The 15,828-nt window shown below is 61.6% G+C and overlaps 1 protein-coding gene across 4 annotated transcripts in view; it reads left to right on the top strand.

The window, feature by feature from the left end:
• The window catches only part of SLC45A4 (solute carrier family 45 member 4), a 62,435-nt gene extending 46,607 nt beyond the window's left edge, over positions 1 to 15,828 (top strand). For 3 of the 4 annotated variants that reach the window (XM_055545685.1, XM_055545687.1, XM_055545686.1), the window contains exons 3-8: positions 9,213 to 9,401; positions 10,653 to 10,832; positions 11,331 to 12,364; positions 13,048 to 13,147; positions 14,181 to 14,392; positions 15,274 to 15,828. In XM_055545685.1, the coding sequence (XP_055401660.1) occupies positions 9,213 to 9,401; positions 10,653 to 10,832; positions 11,331 to 12,364; positions 13,048 to 13,147; positions 14,181 to 14,392; positions 15,274 to 15,636 (2,078 nt within the window). In that variant the 3' untranslated portion in view covers positions 15,637 to 15,828. The remainder of the gene's footprint in view (positions 1 to 9,212; positions 9,402 to 10,652; positions 10,833 to 11,330; positions 12,365 to 13,047; positions 13,148 to 14,180; positions 14,393 to 15,273) is intronic. The other variant, XM_055545688.1, reaches the window with a different exon arrangement.

Raw genomic sequence — 15,828 nt, forward strand, 5'->3', positions numbered from 1 at the left:
CCTGTGGCGTGGCAGGGAGGGGCAGAGGGAAGTGTGGCCTGTTAGAGGAGCCGTGACTAAGTCTGAATGGTACAAGCTTGGTGCCAAGTCCTGTTTGGGAAGCTCTGATCCTGGTGGGCCAGATCACAGAAGGCCTTAGATGCCACTCCAAGGAGGTGATTTCCAGAGATATCTGAGTAATTCTGTCCTTTGCCAATATTGCACACATGAGCCTTAGTAAAGCAACAACGGAGCAATTATGTTGCATTAGGTAAGTAATCTCAGAGACAATTTAAAATATATGGGAGGATGTGCGTAGGTTATGTGCAGATACCTACCGTCTGTATCAGGGACTTGAGCACCTGTGAAAATGCTCAGGGTTCTGGGGCCAGCCTTCTGTGCACACTGAGGGCTGAGTGTGCACTTGGGTGAAAGGAGAGAAAATGCCGTCAGTTATTCCTGCAGAAAGTGATCATGTCCCTTTGTAACGAAAGCCAGAAAGAAGTCAAATCAACTTTACCAGAGCATTACAAGTATGTTGGAATGATAAGGAACCGGGTAACGCAGAGCCGGGATTCGGGTGACCTGTCCTCTCTGGGTCCCTTCTCAGGGGAGCCCAGCCCGTAGGCCTCCTGCTGCTCGTCACAGCAGAGCTCTCCAGGGAATCACTGTAAATGTTTAGTGTTTCTCTTAAACCTGCAACAAGATTACAATCACGGAGGGGAATTTTTTTAATGGTAAGTTTTGGAACAAACGCTCTTTGCGGTTAAAGCAGTCAGTGTAGAGGGTGTCCACCCGCAAGACACGTCCCAGCTGGTGGTAGTTTTGTCATTAAAAAGCCAGCTGTTTAAACCCCATGCAGAATGCATACATGTGTAAACGGCGGGAATGGTGTGCGGATAGGGTTTGTCTTCGGGTGCAGCGTGGGTCGTTTTCCCTGTTGAATTGGAGAGAGCACGTGAGTGTGTCTTGGAAGCATCACGGAAAGAAACTTGAAGGAACTGCCAGCCCTCGTGAGGACTTGGGAATGGTTGTGTTAGTACTTGATCTGCAAACCTGGAAAAGTGATTCCCACCCAGGAGGTGTAGCTCACACTGCAAAACTAGGCAGAAACTGAAAGCCTGAGTCTCGCTCTGAGGCTGTGAGGCTGGACGCCTGCCTGCTGGGCTGTTGACCACGGCTGGAAGAGCTCTGCCCTGGGCAGGAGAGATGGAGGCAGCTGGCACAGGCTCAGTTCAGGGTTGGGGGAGCGGCGGCACCGATTCTAGCAAGAGTCAGGCTTTATCAGTTTCAACCAAATTACATGTCCTCAAATTCCCTCTAGAGGTTCACGTGTGTCTCTCTTGCTGTCGTTTATTACTGGCACAGTCAGTGGGAGTCTCTCCCTGCTCTGATCGATGCCGGTGCATCTCCGTGTGGGCCCCAAGCTCTGCCTTGGCCAAGACCCCGACCCTGAGCACCTCCCTTCCCTCCACCCCTGGGGCTCTGCTGCCCGGAGCGCTCCACTGCAGGCCCAGCTGGAGCCCTGGGTCCCCACGTCCTCCCAGCAGTCTCTCAGACTGTGAAACTCCTTTCCTTCACCTTCGTCGTGCTAGAGTGTGACCAAAAAGCGGGAGTTAACCAGAGCCAGACAGGAAATGCAGCCCGAGTAGACGCAGCCGCCGCCTGGGGAACGCTTCCCCGGGCGCCCGCCCCTGTAATCAGACACTCATGGCAGATACACGGGGTCTCACATGCAGCTCATGCAGTTTAATCGTTCACTGAAATGAAGAACAGGGTAGACGTCTCACACTGTGGATTTCTCCATGTGGGGTGGTGGCCAGCGGTGTGGCCACTGTGGGTCAGGCCCAGCCTCGCCTCAGGTCTGGTGAGCAGAGCGCAGGGGCGCAGGTCACTGGCATCGCCGGAGGTGGGCCCCCCCGCTCCCGCCACTTGCGGGGGAACCGTAGCCCCTGTCCTCAGGGAGAGCCAGCCAGCACAAGGAGAGCACACTCCCTTTAACCCCAAGCTCCAAGGTCAGTGTGCAGGGTGGCCACTGCGGGCGGGCTTGGAAGCCCCGAGAGCCGGCTGCCGGGAGAATGGCTCACCGCGGAGCCTGGCATGGGGGCTGGGCCGGGCCGGGCTGCCACCTTCACCCGTTGGGGCTCTGGGCCCTGCCATGTGGGCAGAGTGTGGTGAGACCGTGGCTGTGGCCTGCGGGGGAGACCGTGCCAGAGGCAAGCAGTCTAGGACCAGGGTTGGACAGAGCAGCACTCTGCCTGACCATCAAGGTGGGCAGCGTGGGGAGAGGCGAGGCTGGGCACAGAAGCTTGGTGTCAAACAGGCCATGAGCAAGGCTCGCGGGCTGCCCCAGGGGCCTGGCCGTCTCCTCTGAGCCCTGGACGGGTCTGCTCTACACCACAGGAGTTGGGGCTCAGGGAGGAAGGTGACTTGCCCAGGGCTCCGTGGCCAGAAAGCATAGAATCAGGGTTTGAGCCTCTCCTTTTCTTCTGGCCGGGCCAGACTGGAGGCTGCCGTGAACTAGAAGAGAGCTAGGTGTTCCCTGCTCTTAGAAACGAGATGTGTGGACCCCGCAGTAACCATGCCAGCAGCAGCTGCCCCAGCGACCTGATCCTCCCACCAGCCTGGAGATGGCGTTACCTTGCAGATTCTTGCAGGGGAGGCAGCCCCCTGCGGCCCTGCCAGCTGTGCTGGCTGCAGCTGTGAGAAAGGGAGCCCTGGTCAGCGGGTTTCAAAAGTGCTCAAGATCTCTCTTGGTTAAAGTGGTGCAGCCTTTCGTATGAATTCTATTTTTAAAGTTTACGGACGGCTTGCTAGTTTTCCCATCGTGTTTTCAGGAGGCAGACTGCAAAGGTCCTGCTGGCTGCAGCCTGGGCCCTGCCTGAGCTGGCTCCCAAACTTCCAGGACTCCTCGGGGCCCTTGGCTGAGCACATCCACTATTTAAAAGTTAATTACACACTTACAGTTGAATTGTGTTGACAGGAAGGTAGCACACACGCGTGCCTTCCTGCCTACTCGTCTGCACTTCACTGTCCTTGGCCCTTGGGCGATCCCGGCACGTTGTGTCTGAGCTCCTGGTTCATTGACATCATGTAGGTGTTGTGACGTTGGCCGAGGCAGTGGAAGTCCGCTGGCGCCCCCAGGAGTCCCCATGCCCCCTACAGCTCCACTTGTTAAAACCAAAGCAGTGTGAATCACAGCATATAGGGTGGTGCCTGGGGTCCTTCCCCAGTTCAGATCATGGACTCTCAGGGCTGGGAGAGACCTTGGCTGCCAGCACGTCCAGGCCTCATATAGGCACCAGCCTGAGTCAGGGCCAAGTGGCCACTGTGAGGCTCGGAGCAGACTTGATGCCCCAACCGTGACCTGGGCACTGTGGCCTGGTGCAGCATCTGTGCCAGAGCCGGGATGGGTGGGCAGTGGAGAGTGGCCAGTGCGCCTGTCTGCAGGGAGCCACGGTCCTGGGAGATGCCCGGAGGAGAGGCCCCCGCAGCCGGGCCCCAGGGCCCCCGGAGGAGTGCCCACTGGTTTTCCAGAGGCCAGTGTCTGGTCCTGTCCGGCCAGGAACACCCTGCTGGGCTGTGGAGGCCTCTCCTGGTCCAGCAGAGGACCAGTGCCCCCGCGGGGTGTTGGGCAACCCCCATGTGGGGCTGCCAGTCCATTCCTGGGGAACCAGGCCCGGCCTCGGGGCCGACACAAGGGGCTGGAGGATGTTTATTTTTACCAGAGGACCGTTCAGAACGTTCCGCTACTTAAGTAATGGTGCCTTCAATATGTTTGAATCATGCTGTTGCCAAGCGGTCGCCTCCCTCCGGAACAGCTCCTTCTTTACCACGGTCCCCCGGCAGGGAGCATGTCTCCCGCGTACAGAGCACATACGCCCAAACTGGACAGAAGTGGCCACGCCACACGGCTCCCCCCGGCACTGATGGGGCTGGCCCTGCGTGGCCCGGGCTCAAGGCCCTGCACCTTCAGGCGCCTGTCCCGGTGCTTCCACGCTGTGATGAAGGGCGTTTGGTTCAGTTCTGGGCTCCCAGGGCCCAGCCCGTCGCACCCGGAGACACCAGGGCTTGCTGTCCCAAGGGGGAGGCCCCGGAAGAGGTGCCTGAGCTAGTTTCCTCCTTCGTCCTCCCCTTTCTCCCTGCCTCCCTGGGGCTCTAGAAGATTCCTTGCAGCTCTGTGGTCCTCCCTCCAGCTAGAAGAGGTGTTGCCTGGTGCATACCCTCCCGGCAGGGGCCCTTTCCCAGGACCCTGCCTCCAGCCCGTGCCCGGGGTCTCGTGTGTGTGTTCAGAGGCAGGACTGTTGCTCTTTCGCACCTGTACCCCTCACCGGGGCCACTTGGTGACGGCTCCCCACGGGGCTGGTAGATCCTTCCGAGGTCACCCCAGGCTGCTGAGCAGTTCCCACGGAGAGCGGGTTCTCATGGCTTTGGTGTTATCGTGAAGTTTTTGTCTGACAATACAAGCGTATCTTGATGAGGAAGGCTTTGTCTATTGAGAGAAAGAATGAAGTTCCTATTCCCATTTCAGATCTTTTGTTAAACAATTTATAGGCCGTTTTCCCGGTACCCTGGCCCCCTCCCCCCAGAAGGACCAGTTTATCAAAAAAGCGGTTGTGTTGAATGGGAGGCCGCGCGTGACCGAGCGTGGCCGCAGTCGCCCGTGACCTCACTCAGCCCTCGGCGAGCCACGACGCCCCCGCCGTTTCCTGTGAACCGGCAGCCTTCCTGGTCCCACCATTGTTGTTCGCTTTTGCCTGGAAGAAAACAAAAATTATTTACTACGCACCGGTGCTGTGTGTGTTTAGAGCCTTGCTGGGAAATGCCACGTCCGGCTGTCCCAGCGGCAGCCGCGCCGGGGACAGACGGGGGCCGGCCCAGGGCTGTGTTCTCAGGCTTGTCGCTGCCCCGGGGACGCGATGGGACATGTTCATCTTTGTTGCCCCCATGTTTAAACGAAGACATGTCACTGCTGTGGTCAGCGCTGGGCTCACCCGGCCCTCCCCAACCCCTGACTCAGCTGCTGGGGACTCACACCCCCTCTGTGACTTTCAGGAGAATTGGGGACAAAGCCGGGAGATGGATCCCACCGACGGTCCATGTGGCCCCCTGGGCTCTGCAGCCTGACCAGCTCCTGGCCCAGCCACCTCTGCAAGGAGGCCTCCCTGGGGTTGGCCTGGGGGTCCCGTGCAGGGTGGGGAGGAGGCAGGGGCTTTGGGGGAATGGTCCTGGTGCTCAGCGTTGAGCCAGGGGAGCCGGCACGTGTGCCAACACGCTCTGCCCTCGTGGGGCTTCGGCCAAGCCTGCTGAATGCGGGCCGGCTGGGCTGGCAAGGCAGGCGGCCTGGTGACCTGCGAGGGCAGTTTTGGGGGAGCCAAAGGGGGGATCCAGGCTGCCATGGGTGGAGGGGGGCGGGAGGTGGGGAGGGAGGTGACAGTACAGCCTCGCCCGAGGAGACAGGCCGGCGGCCATGGCACCCGTGGGATGGGCACGAGGTGGTGCTGGCAGAGGCAGAGCCAAGGGGTGGTGGGGCTGGGGGCGCTGACTGCGGGGTGGTCTCCCCTACCCCTCGGGTTGTGAGCCGGCAGGCCCTGCTCAGGCCCCAGGAACCAGCCGAGCAGGCGGTACGTGCGGACCCGCGGCCTCTCCTGTGGGGCCAGGGCTCCGGGCGGCCGATGCTGCGTGGCAGTGGTTTCCCTGGGCGAGCGGGACGCGGGTTTGGGGCGAATTGCTGAGCAGCACCCAGCTTGACGAGCTTCCCGGGATTCGCTTTCAGTTGCGTGACCCCTTTCAGAAAGGCTTGACAGAACTCCCCAGGTCATATCCCTGAAGCCCCACAGCCCCGTGCTGTCCCACAGGCCCACGTCTGAGGGACGGACGTGTCCACAGAGGGAGCACAGGCCCCCGAGAGCCCTGCTCCCAAAGACCACTTTGCGTGGACTTCACACCGAGCACAGCTCGCCACAGAGGCGTTGACCCAGAGTCCTGCACGTGGCAGAAATAGCCTGAGGGACAAAAGGAGGAGAACTGTAGTCAACTGTCACCAGCAGACCTCTAGGAAATGCTGCAGAAGCTGAAAGCCGTTCTTCAGGCCAAAGGGAGGTGATACCCCGTGACCCTGGGATCCCGAGGAGGAAGGAAGGAAGGGTATGGGGATGGTAAGATGGGCAGGTAAGAAGAAAGACAGTTTGATCTTGGTTCCTTTAGAATGAGCGATTGTTTAGACCTCCCTGCAGAGCACGGGTGTATCGAGTCTGCAGACGTAACGTATGTGCCTCTTCAGCATAGACGGACCTGAGGTGGATGGGCACAGACAGGTGCCAGAGTCTCACCAGAGAGGAGCGGTCTCCACTCAGGCTGAAGGTGAATGTAATTAGTCCCTAGAGCTGCTGCTGCTGCCGCCGCCAAGTCACTTCAGTCGTGTCCGACTCTGTGCGACCCCAGAGACGGCAGCCCACCAGGCTTCCCCGTCCCTGGGATTCTCCAGGCAAGAACACTGGAGTGGGTTGCCATTTCCTCCAGTGCACGAAAGCGAAAAGTGAAAGTGAAGTCGCTCAGTCCCTCAGACCCTCAGCGACCCTATGGACTGCAGCCTTCCAGGCTCCTCCATCCATGGGATTTTCCAGGCAAGAGTACTGGAGTGGGGTGCCATTGCCTTCTCCGAGTCTCTAGAGCAGCCACTGCCAAATAATGCTGAAACGCTAGTGTGCGGATCACCATGGAACGTGAAGGAGGACTTGAGTCACCAAGAGAAGGCAGGAGCAAAAGGGACAGAGCCGCCTGGAGAGGCAGCCGAAAGCAGGCGGTGGAGCGGCGGGCCCAGCGTCGCCCCAAGACGGCCGCTGTCAGCGGGAGGGGCTGAGCGCACCACAGGAGGGGACTCGGGAGACTGGACCGGACAGCAGGACCCACCCCCTGGCTCCAGAAATACTGTGATCCAGAGAGATTGAGGGTGAAAAGCTGGGGACAGGAAGCCTGAGTCGGCTGGGGCAGTGCCAACCCAGATAGAGGGGACTTCAGGTGGACGGAGCTTCGCCCGAGGGGCAGAGGACCTCTCTGGCTGGGAGGGGCGGCTCCAGGGTGAGGCGCCTGTGTCCTGGGGTCAGAGCCGTAAGACACCCTCTTCCGGCACTGACACAGACCCGGAAGGCAGACCCCAGACACCACGGCCGCACTGCGTCCAGGGCAGGGTGGGCAGGTGGTTCTTGTCACGGCTGCAGGGCGTGTTCCCCTCAGGGTTCTGCCGGGAGCCAGGCTGGGAGGTGAGAGTCGGCAGGTGTGGAGTCCGGAATGTCTCCTGGTGCCTGAAGCGGGAAGGCCAGGCCCCAGGGGAGATGGCAGGCACGTGCATACGTGCCTGTGTGAGCGTGTGCCTGTGAGTGTGCGTGCGTGCTGCAGCTCTGCACGCAGCCCCGTCACTAGGCTAGTCAGTGTTCAGTAGTAAAGTTGTGACATTTGAAAAAGCCCAGCAAGAGAGACTGTGTCCCCCGGGGAAAGGATGCTCTCCTTTGTCTGTGAAGCTGACCATGGGCTCCCAGGAGTGGTGCGGGGAGGGAGTCGTTCCTGAGAAGCCTGCTCTCCACGCCGCCCTCTTGAGGGTGGGCAGTGTCGGCCCAGCCCTGCCCTCCCCTGTGCCGGACCCTGATAGTGAGCGTCAAGGACCCAGGCCCGCCACATAGACCCCAGCACATCAGTGGAGCACGCTCAACAAGCTCCCCATTTCCTGAACCAGCAGCTCATCCTGCTGACTTAGAAACAGGAGCACAGTTCACCCTTCCTAAGGTTCTGGAAAGGTCGAGGCCAACACCTCGAATTCTAGGCTGAACGCGTCAATATTTTAATGGGCACGCTAGCAACAGTTTGAAAGGTGCTTCCCTCCTCCTTTGAAAATGATTTCCTCCTCCTACACAGTTTATTTTTCTTGGTAGTTCAGCACAATATTCCGTTCCTCAGCACCCTTGGCCGTGTAAAACATTCGCTGACCGAGGCGCTGGCGTGCCAGAGCACTTGGTGTTTTTTTTTAAGTCGGCTCTTCACCGAAGCTGACACACACAGGTGCGTGACCCGCGTCCCCGGCTGGTGGCCGTCCCCAGGGACCCCCGTCCAGGCCAAGGTCAGAACACACCAGTCTGAAGCCCCCATCTGTCCCCACCCACAAAGGGCGACCACACACCTGGGCCCGCCAGCGGAGGCTGCTTCCCCCCTTGTCTCTGGCACGAATGGAACCCACGGGGTGTGTGGGATGTGGCCGAGGTGCATCCTGGGCATAAGCGGGCCAGACCCGTCTCTGTCCCAGGGATGGCGGGCCTCGGGGTTGTGTCACCGGGCGACAGCATGGAGGGTGGGGCTGGGCAGGGTCCGTGCTCACACGTGGAAACCAGGCAGCCCTGGGTTTAAATGCTGGGGCTTCTGCTTTTGTGTTCTGTAAATGCAGGGCAGATCACCTGACCTCTCTGAGCTTCAGATTGCCCGTCTGTGAAACGGGCATGGTCATCCCTGCCTCTGGGCGGGTGGGAAGGTTAGGTACCAGACCCCCTGGCTCCAGCTGGACACACATGGAGGTGTCTCCGCTCATCGCCCTCAGTAGCCACTTGGAAGCCCACTGCTGGGGCCGTTTAGCACATCAGTGGTGCAAGGTCCCTCTGTAGGGCCCTGGTGATAGATTTTGGCCAGTGAGGCCCAGGATCCCAAGATCATGGGTCCTCTACTCTCCGAAGCTACAGCCCCCTGCCGTACGCCGTGTTCCGGGCTGATGTGGGCCTGGTCTCTGAGGGTGGCATTGAGCAGCACCCCTGAAACCCCAGGCCCCGATCAGCGCCAGTGGAATGAGAGGGCCTCACCCTCATGCCATCACCCCCACGGGTGCCAGCTGCGTGGGCCTGACACCACATTCTCTACACGTGCATGGCAGCCCCGGCCCGCTGGGTCTGGGTGCTGCTCCAAAGGCTCTGTGCACCCCCGGGGCCGGCTGCCTGGGGCTGACACCGCGTTCTCCACGTGTGCATGGCAGCCTGGGCCCGCTCGGTCTGGGTGCTGCTGTGAAGGCTCTGTGTACCCCCGGGGCCCAGCTCCACAGCCCAGGTCTGGCCTTGGGCCAGTTGATGCTTCCCAGGTGGGCTTTGGTTGGTTTCAGACTCTTGGCCTTGTGGGGGGATGCCCGCCCGAGGGGTCTCCAGTCGGCACGTGCTGCCAGCCACCCGCCTGCCCGAGGGTGACGGCGGTATGTGTTGCAGGCCTCCCGGAGCAGTACTACAGCCTCACCTGGTTCCTGAGCCCCATCCTCGGCCTCATTTTCACGCCCCTCATCGGCTCCGCGAGCGACCGCTGCACCCTGAGCTGGGGCCGCCGGCGGCCTTTCATCCTGGCGCTCTGCGTGGGCGTGCTCTTCGGAGTGGCACTGTTCCTCAACGGCTCTGCCATCGGTGAGTGTCCTGCTCCGGGGTCGGGGGGGGCATGAAGCCGGGCTCCACCGGGCGTGCAGGTATGGGGAGCGCAGACCGCCGATCCTGGCCGGGGCCGCTGGCGGGCGTCCTTGGCCCCCGGGCGGTGGCCAGGCCGCGGGCCCCACGTGGGAATGCCGTGGGAACCTGTTCTCAGGGAGCACTTCCTGTTGTGACCCATTTGTTTTTAATGCGTATCTGACACCACGTCCTGTTTCCAGCATTATTTCAGAAATTATCTTTTCTTTTTTTTTTCTCCTTTTCTCAGACTTGGTATTGAAAATGTCCAGACCTAGTCTGCTACTTGTTTTTTTGGTTCACGTACTCTGGGTTTGTTTTGCTTCTTTCTGTTGTTTTGTTTTCAGTTAAAGCAGCTATTTGTGGGAAAATATCTTTTGTCTTGAGAGAACCCATCAGAAATGTGAAAAAGCAAAAGTCTTATTTTCTGGCGACAGCTAAACAGAAGCTTAACCTGTGTCCTGACGCAGGTGAACTTGCCCGCGTCCACCTCAGTCCTCGGGCAGTCACAGACGCTGGGAGGCTCAGGAAGGGAGGTGGCCAAAGAGGTCCTTGTGCAGCAGGGCCTTGCTCAGCTCCTCCAGGGCCCACACGTGCTGGCGGGGTGGGCGCAGTCCCAGGCTTGGCGGGGGTGCAAGAGGGGCCTCCCTGAGCTGTGCACCATGCCCCCCGACCAAAGCTGGCTGTCCCTGGGTCAGGAGTCCACAGGCTGCTACCCTCCAGGCACCCGCAGGCTCGGTTCAGAGGGAACACTGGTCTTTGCGGGGACCTGTCTATGGGGGTGGCCCCAGCCCACTGTGGCCCACACACAGAATTTGGAGCTCCTGCCCCACACCCTGGTGCGATGTCTGTCACTGTACCTGTGTCTCTCCTGGTCAGAAGCCCCTTTCATGGCTCTTGTGTGGGGCACAGCTGTCTGGGAACCCCCATTTGCAGAGTTGTGGGGGGGGTCCAAGGCCCAGCAGCACCTCTGTGCCCGAAGTGTTCCTCATCCAGTACAACCGGCAGCAGCTCAGCCCTCAGGGAGCAGGCTGGTCTCCGGGTTCGGGGGCAGACTCACCTGAGGCAGATGTGTGACTACGGCTCATAACCCGCTTCAGAGCAGCGGGAGAGACGAAGCCCGCCTCCCGTGTGGAGAGGCTGTGCCCAGGAGCGCAGAGTCCCCCGAGGCGGCCGTGGGGGCCGCTGAGCCGCTGCTCCTCTGTGCCCCGGCAGGCCTGGCCCTCGGCGATGTCCCCACCCGGCAGCCCATCGGCATCGTCCTCACTGTGCTGGGGGTGGTGGTCCTGGATTTCAGCGCTGACGCCACAGAGGGGCCCATCCGTGCGTACCTGCTGGACGTGGTAGACAGCGAGGAGCAGGATATGGCCCTCAACATCCACGCCTTCTCTGCTGGTGAGCGGCCCTGCCCTGGCTCTGAGCCCCACCCCTGGATCGTCGAGTCTGGGGGAGGCTGCTTCATGGCCCCCGAGCGGCTTCATGTAGACCCTGGTGGGTGAGGCAGCAAGCAGGGACCCAGCAGGGCCGGGTGACTGGTCTGAGGTGGGGGTCGTGCGAGGTTGCTGGCCCGAGGCCAGGACGCCATGCTGGCCGCCCCCTCCATTCGGGCAGCTTTCCCATCCAATGGGAATGTGGGCTCCGGGGATGGTGGTCAGTGGGGAGAGAGTCCCGGGCGGCCGCCAGTTTCCCTCCTAATTCAGGAAGCAGGAAGCTGTTAGGTTGGGATTCCAAGCCTGGGCTCAGCTGTCGTGCCTTGTCCCTGCTCCTCCCATTCTCTGAGTGACCCTGGAGGCCCCCTTGGTGGGGGCAGTTGGGAACACCTGTCTGGGCTCCCTGCCCTGTAGCCTGTGCCCCTCCTCTGCTCACGTCTGCGCCGTCCCCTCCCATCCCCAGGCCTCGGCGGGGCCATAGGCTACGTGCTGGGCGGGCTGGACTGGACCCAGACCTTCCTGGGCTCCTGGTTCCGGACGCAGAACCAGGTGCTCTTCTTCTTCGCGGCCATCATCTTCACGGTGTCCGTGGCCCTGCACCTGTCCAGCATCGAGGAGGAGCAGTACAGCCCCCAGCAGGAGCGTGGCGGGGACCCAGCCGGCACGCCAGCCCCCGGCCCCCATGCCTGCGTGCTGGACGGCGGCGTTCTGTTCCCGGACGAGGTGCAGTCGGAGCATGAGCTGGCCCTGGACTTCCTGGACGAGGGCCTGGTGCGCAGCAAGAGCGATTCAGTGCTGCACGTGCCTGAGGCTGCCCTGGGCCTGGAGCCTGAGCTCTTCCTGCAGGACATCGAGCCCTCCATCTTCCACGATGCCTCCTGCCCCGGCACCCCCCGCAGCACCAGCCAGGAGCACGCTGCCGCCCGGCCACCCCGCCGGCCCCTGCCACTCCGTGCACCTGACGGCGAGGATGAGACCCTGCTGGAGGAGTCCCTGAGCGCGGCCAGGCTCCCGAACGGGGGTAGCGCGGGGCTGCGGGACGGCCTGGGCACCTGCACCTACAGCCGGGCCACCCTGAAGGCCCCCGCCACAGCAGGCCCCGCCCGCCGGCGCCGGCATGTGTTCCGCCGGCAGGCCTCCAGCACCTTCTCCTACTACGGCAAAATCGGCTCCCACCGCTACCGCCACCGGCGCGCCAACGCCGTGGTGCTCATCAAGCCCTCACGCAGCATGAGTGACCTCTATGACCTGCAGGCGCGGCCCCGGCAGCACCGCCGCCGCCACCAGAGCGGGGCCACCACGTCCAGCGGGGACTCAGAGAGCGAGGAGGGCGAGGGCGAGACCACCGTGCGGCTGCTCTGGCTGTCCATGCTGAAGATGCCCCCCGAGCTGGTGCGTCTCTGCCTCTGCCACCTGCTCACCTGGTTCTCCGTCATCGCTGAGGCCGTGTTCTACACCGACTTCATGGGCCAGGTCATCTTCGAGGGGGACCCCAAGGTGAGTGCCCAGGAGCGTGGGTGACAGCCAGCCCAGGTGTGCCCCTGTTGAGAACGTGGTCGGGGTCCTCGTGTATGAATGCGAGAGGGCACCCGGGCCTGGGTACGTGGTGAGCAAACCGCGCCCCACCCCAGGCTTTGGAAGTGCAGGAACACCAGGGAGCTGGAGGCATGCGGGCCAGCTCTCTGCATACACAGATGGCCCCAGAGCCAGCAGGTTGAAGCAGCTTTTTGTTGTTGCTGGTGCCCGGGCCACGTGGGCGTGGCTTCTAGGCCCCAGGGCATCTGCAGGTTCACATCTGTGCTCATGGCCCAGAGTGGCACCAGGAGGTCCAAGGTGGTCACGGCTCAGGCCTCCCCGCCCCACGCGGCCTGCCAGGCCGAGGCCTCCCTTCCCCAGGCTGAGGCCTCCCTGCCCCACATGGCCCAGCAGGCCGCTCCATGTAGCCACTGGGCTCCGGGAGGCCAGAGGTGGGAGCGGCAGGCGGCCTGGGCCCAGATAGTGGAGCAGGGCTGGGGGAGAGTACAGAGGGTCCGCCACAAGCAGCGGCCTGGGCCGTGGCTGCTTCTCCCCGCGCTGCCGCAGTTGAGATGCATCAGTGATTTCAGTGTAAATGACCCCTCTACCTGGAGGCGCAGCACGCCGGCCCCACCCCCTGAACCCTCGTCTTGCGTCTGGAACAGGCTCCATCCAACTCGACGGCGTGGCAGGCCTACAGCGCGGGCGTGAAGATGGGCTGCTGGGGCCTGGTCATCTACGCAGCCACCGGTGCCACCTGCTCAGGTAAGCGGCCCCCAGCCAGGTGAGCCGAGCACCTGGACTCGCTCCGTGACCCGAAAGACTGACAGGCATCCTGCTCCATGGGCTGCAGGCCCTGCCCCGTGGGGCCGGCCCTCAGGGACAGCAGCAGTGGCACCGTGCATCGCCGCTGGGAGGCGCAGCTGCTCGCGCCGTGGCTGGGAGAGCGGCGCTGCGAGCCCTCAGCTGTCCTCCACGCAGACGCCTGCCGGCTCCCGGGGAGGGCCCGCGGGGCTCAGGCGACGGCAGCGCTGCAGCAGCTGCGCCCCGAGCCGGAAGGGCAGGCGCCCGGGCTCTGCCTGAGCGCATGCAGTGTGTCTGGGGTCTGCAGGAGGTCGGGGTGGCTGAGGAGACAAGCGGCCTTCCTTGGGGTCCACCGTGCCCTGGAGAACAGAGAGTGGGAGTGACAGGCTTCATGCTCAGGAGTGGTGCACACGCGTGCCTCCCGGGAATGGGGCAGAGCCGCGGTTACAGGCCTCTGGCTGATCCTGGCCTGGACCCTGCTCAGTCTCTACCTGAGGATGATGGGATAACAGCCGGTGACCACGGACAGCCAGCCTGACGGTCACAGTGCTGCCTGCTTTACTACAGGACTTCTCAGGAGGGCTGGGTCAGAAAGCCTGACCCAGAGGGGTGGGGACTCACAAGGAAAACCAGCCACAACTCAGTCTCCGAGGCAGGGCAGGGCCCAAGGCCAGAGAGGACGCCGAGTGGGCCTAGACTGGCGGAAGGGTCGGAAGGCCTGGCTCTGCAAGGTAGGGAGTCCCACGGGGCTGCGGGATAGAACCAGGTTACAGGTCTGGAACCACGAGGGTCGACCTCCATTTGAGGTGTGGAGCCCCTGGCGGTGGATTGGGGCACGGTGAGCTGGGCGTCCATCCAGGGGCTGTGCGTGGTGGCCGGGGAGTGAAAGGCGAGGGGCATCCCGTCCCTGTTCCTGAGCCAGGCTGAGTGCAGTGGAGGCCGGGGAGCGAGCAGGCCGTGTGCCTTCCGGTCACCACGCGGCCTCTCTCTGCAGCCCTGCTACAGAAGTACCTGGACAGCTACGACCTGAGCATCAGGGTCGTCTACGTGCTGGGCACGCTGGGCTTCTCCCTGGGCACGGCTGTGATGGCCATGTTCGCCAACGTCTACGTGGCCATGATCATGATCAGCACCATGGGCGTCGTCTCCATGAGCATCTCCTACTGCCCCTATGCCCTGCTCGGGCAGTACCACGACATCAGAGAGGTGGGTGGGCGGGCGCTGGAGGGGAGGCCCCGGCACGAGCTCGCCAGCTGCGGGCGGCCCTGCAGTTCTCACTGGCGCTTTCTGCGTGGAGCATTCTTGCCCACGTCTTCCCTTGCACTCATGCCCTCGCCTGTGGTCTGCCTGGGATGCAGGGCGTGTGTGTGGTCTAGGGTCAATCAGAACTTTATGGTGCCCCCAAGTAAGGATGTCACGTGACTGGTGTCCTGTCCCCCTCCCCCCACACTGCGGAGCCGCGGACCTGGGTGGGGGTCTGGCTGGGGGATGTCTGTCTTCTCTTCCATGGCTCTGTCTGTCTGCTCACAGTGGCTACACTGTCTAAAGTAGTTTTACAAGAAGACCTGAATGAAACCTGGTAGTGTTAAGTTCTCCAGCTTGGTTTTTCAACATTGTTAATTGGTTACCTTGACCATTTCCTTTTTATTTAAACATTAGAATCAGCTTCTGGACTTTTTTTTTTTTTTAATTGGAAACACATTGATTATATGGATCAATTTGGAGAGAGTTAAAACTTTGTAGTATTGAGCCTTTATAATATTCTCTAAATATGGTATATTGTATTAATTGTCATGGCATATTTATAGATTCTTCCAGGCTTTCTGCACACACAGTCACATCCTCCATGGGTAATGAGTTTCATTTCTTCCTTTCTAATTCTTAAGGGTTTTATTTATTTTCCTTGCCTTCCTGCAGTGGCTGGAACCCCCAATACCGTGTTCAGTATAAGGGCTGGGGTACACAGAGCCAGGCGAGCGGGTGTGCAGCTGCTGAGGGAAGGCAGTTCTGTCTCAGACCCTGGGCATGCCGGTGCATGGCTTTCCTGTTTGGCCCCTGCCCTCACGCTGTGCCTGCCTCTCTTGCAGTACGTGCATCACAGCCCCGGGACCTCCAAGCGTGGCTTCGGCATCGACTGCGCCATCCTGTCCTGCCAGGTCTACATCTCCCAGATCCTGGTGGCCTCCGCCCTGGGCAGCGTGGTTGACGCGGTGGGGACCGTGCGTGTCATCCCCATGGTGGCCTCCGTGGGCTCTTTCCTGGGCTTCCTGACAGCCGCCTTCCTGGTCATCTATCCAGAGGTGTCCGAAGAGGCCAAGGAAGAGCAGAAGGGCCTGTCTTCCCAGCCGCTGGGCGAAGGCGCGAGCGGCAGTGCTGAGAAGCCCACGGTGCTGAAGCTGTCCCGGAAGGAGGCCCCGCAGGGGCTCGTCGAGACCGAGTCGATGGTCTGAGCCGCGCTGCACACACATTCCAGGGCGGCGGGGAGGCGGGGGTGGCGCCCGGCAGGCCAGCTGCCATGGCCTTGGCGGCCGTGCGCACCAGAGCCCTTCACCGACCCTGGTGGAGGCTCAGTAGCTGTAGGGTAGGTTTGCGCCAGTAGGTGAAAACACCTCATTAATTACTTTTTCCACAATTAAAAAGAA

This window comes from Bubalus kerabau, chromosome 14 (assembly GCF_029407905.1).
Source record: "Bubalus kerabau isolate K-KA32 ecotype Philippines breed swamp buffalo chromosome 14, PCC_UOA_SB_1v2, whole genome shotgun sequence".
Classification (NCBI taxonomy): Eukaryota; Metazoa; Chordata; class Mammalia; order Artiodactyla; family Bovidae; genus Bubalus; species Bubalus kerabau.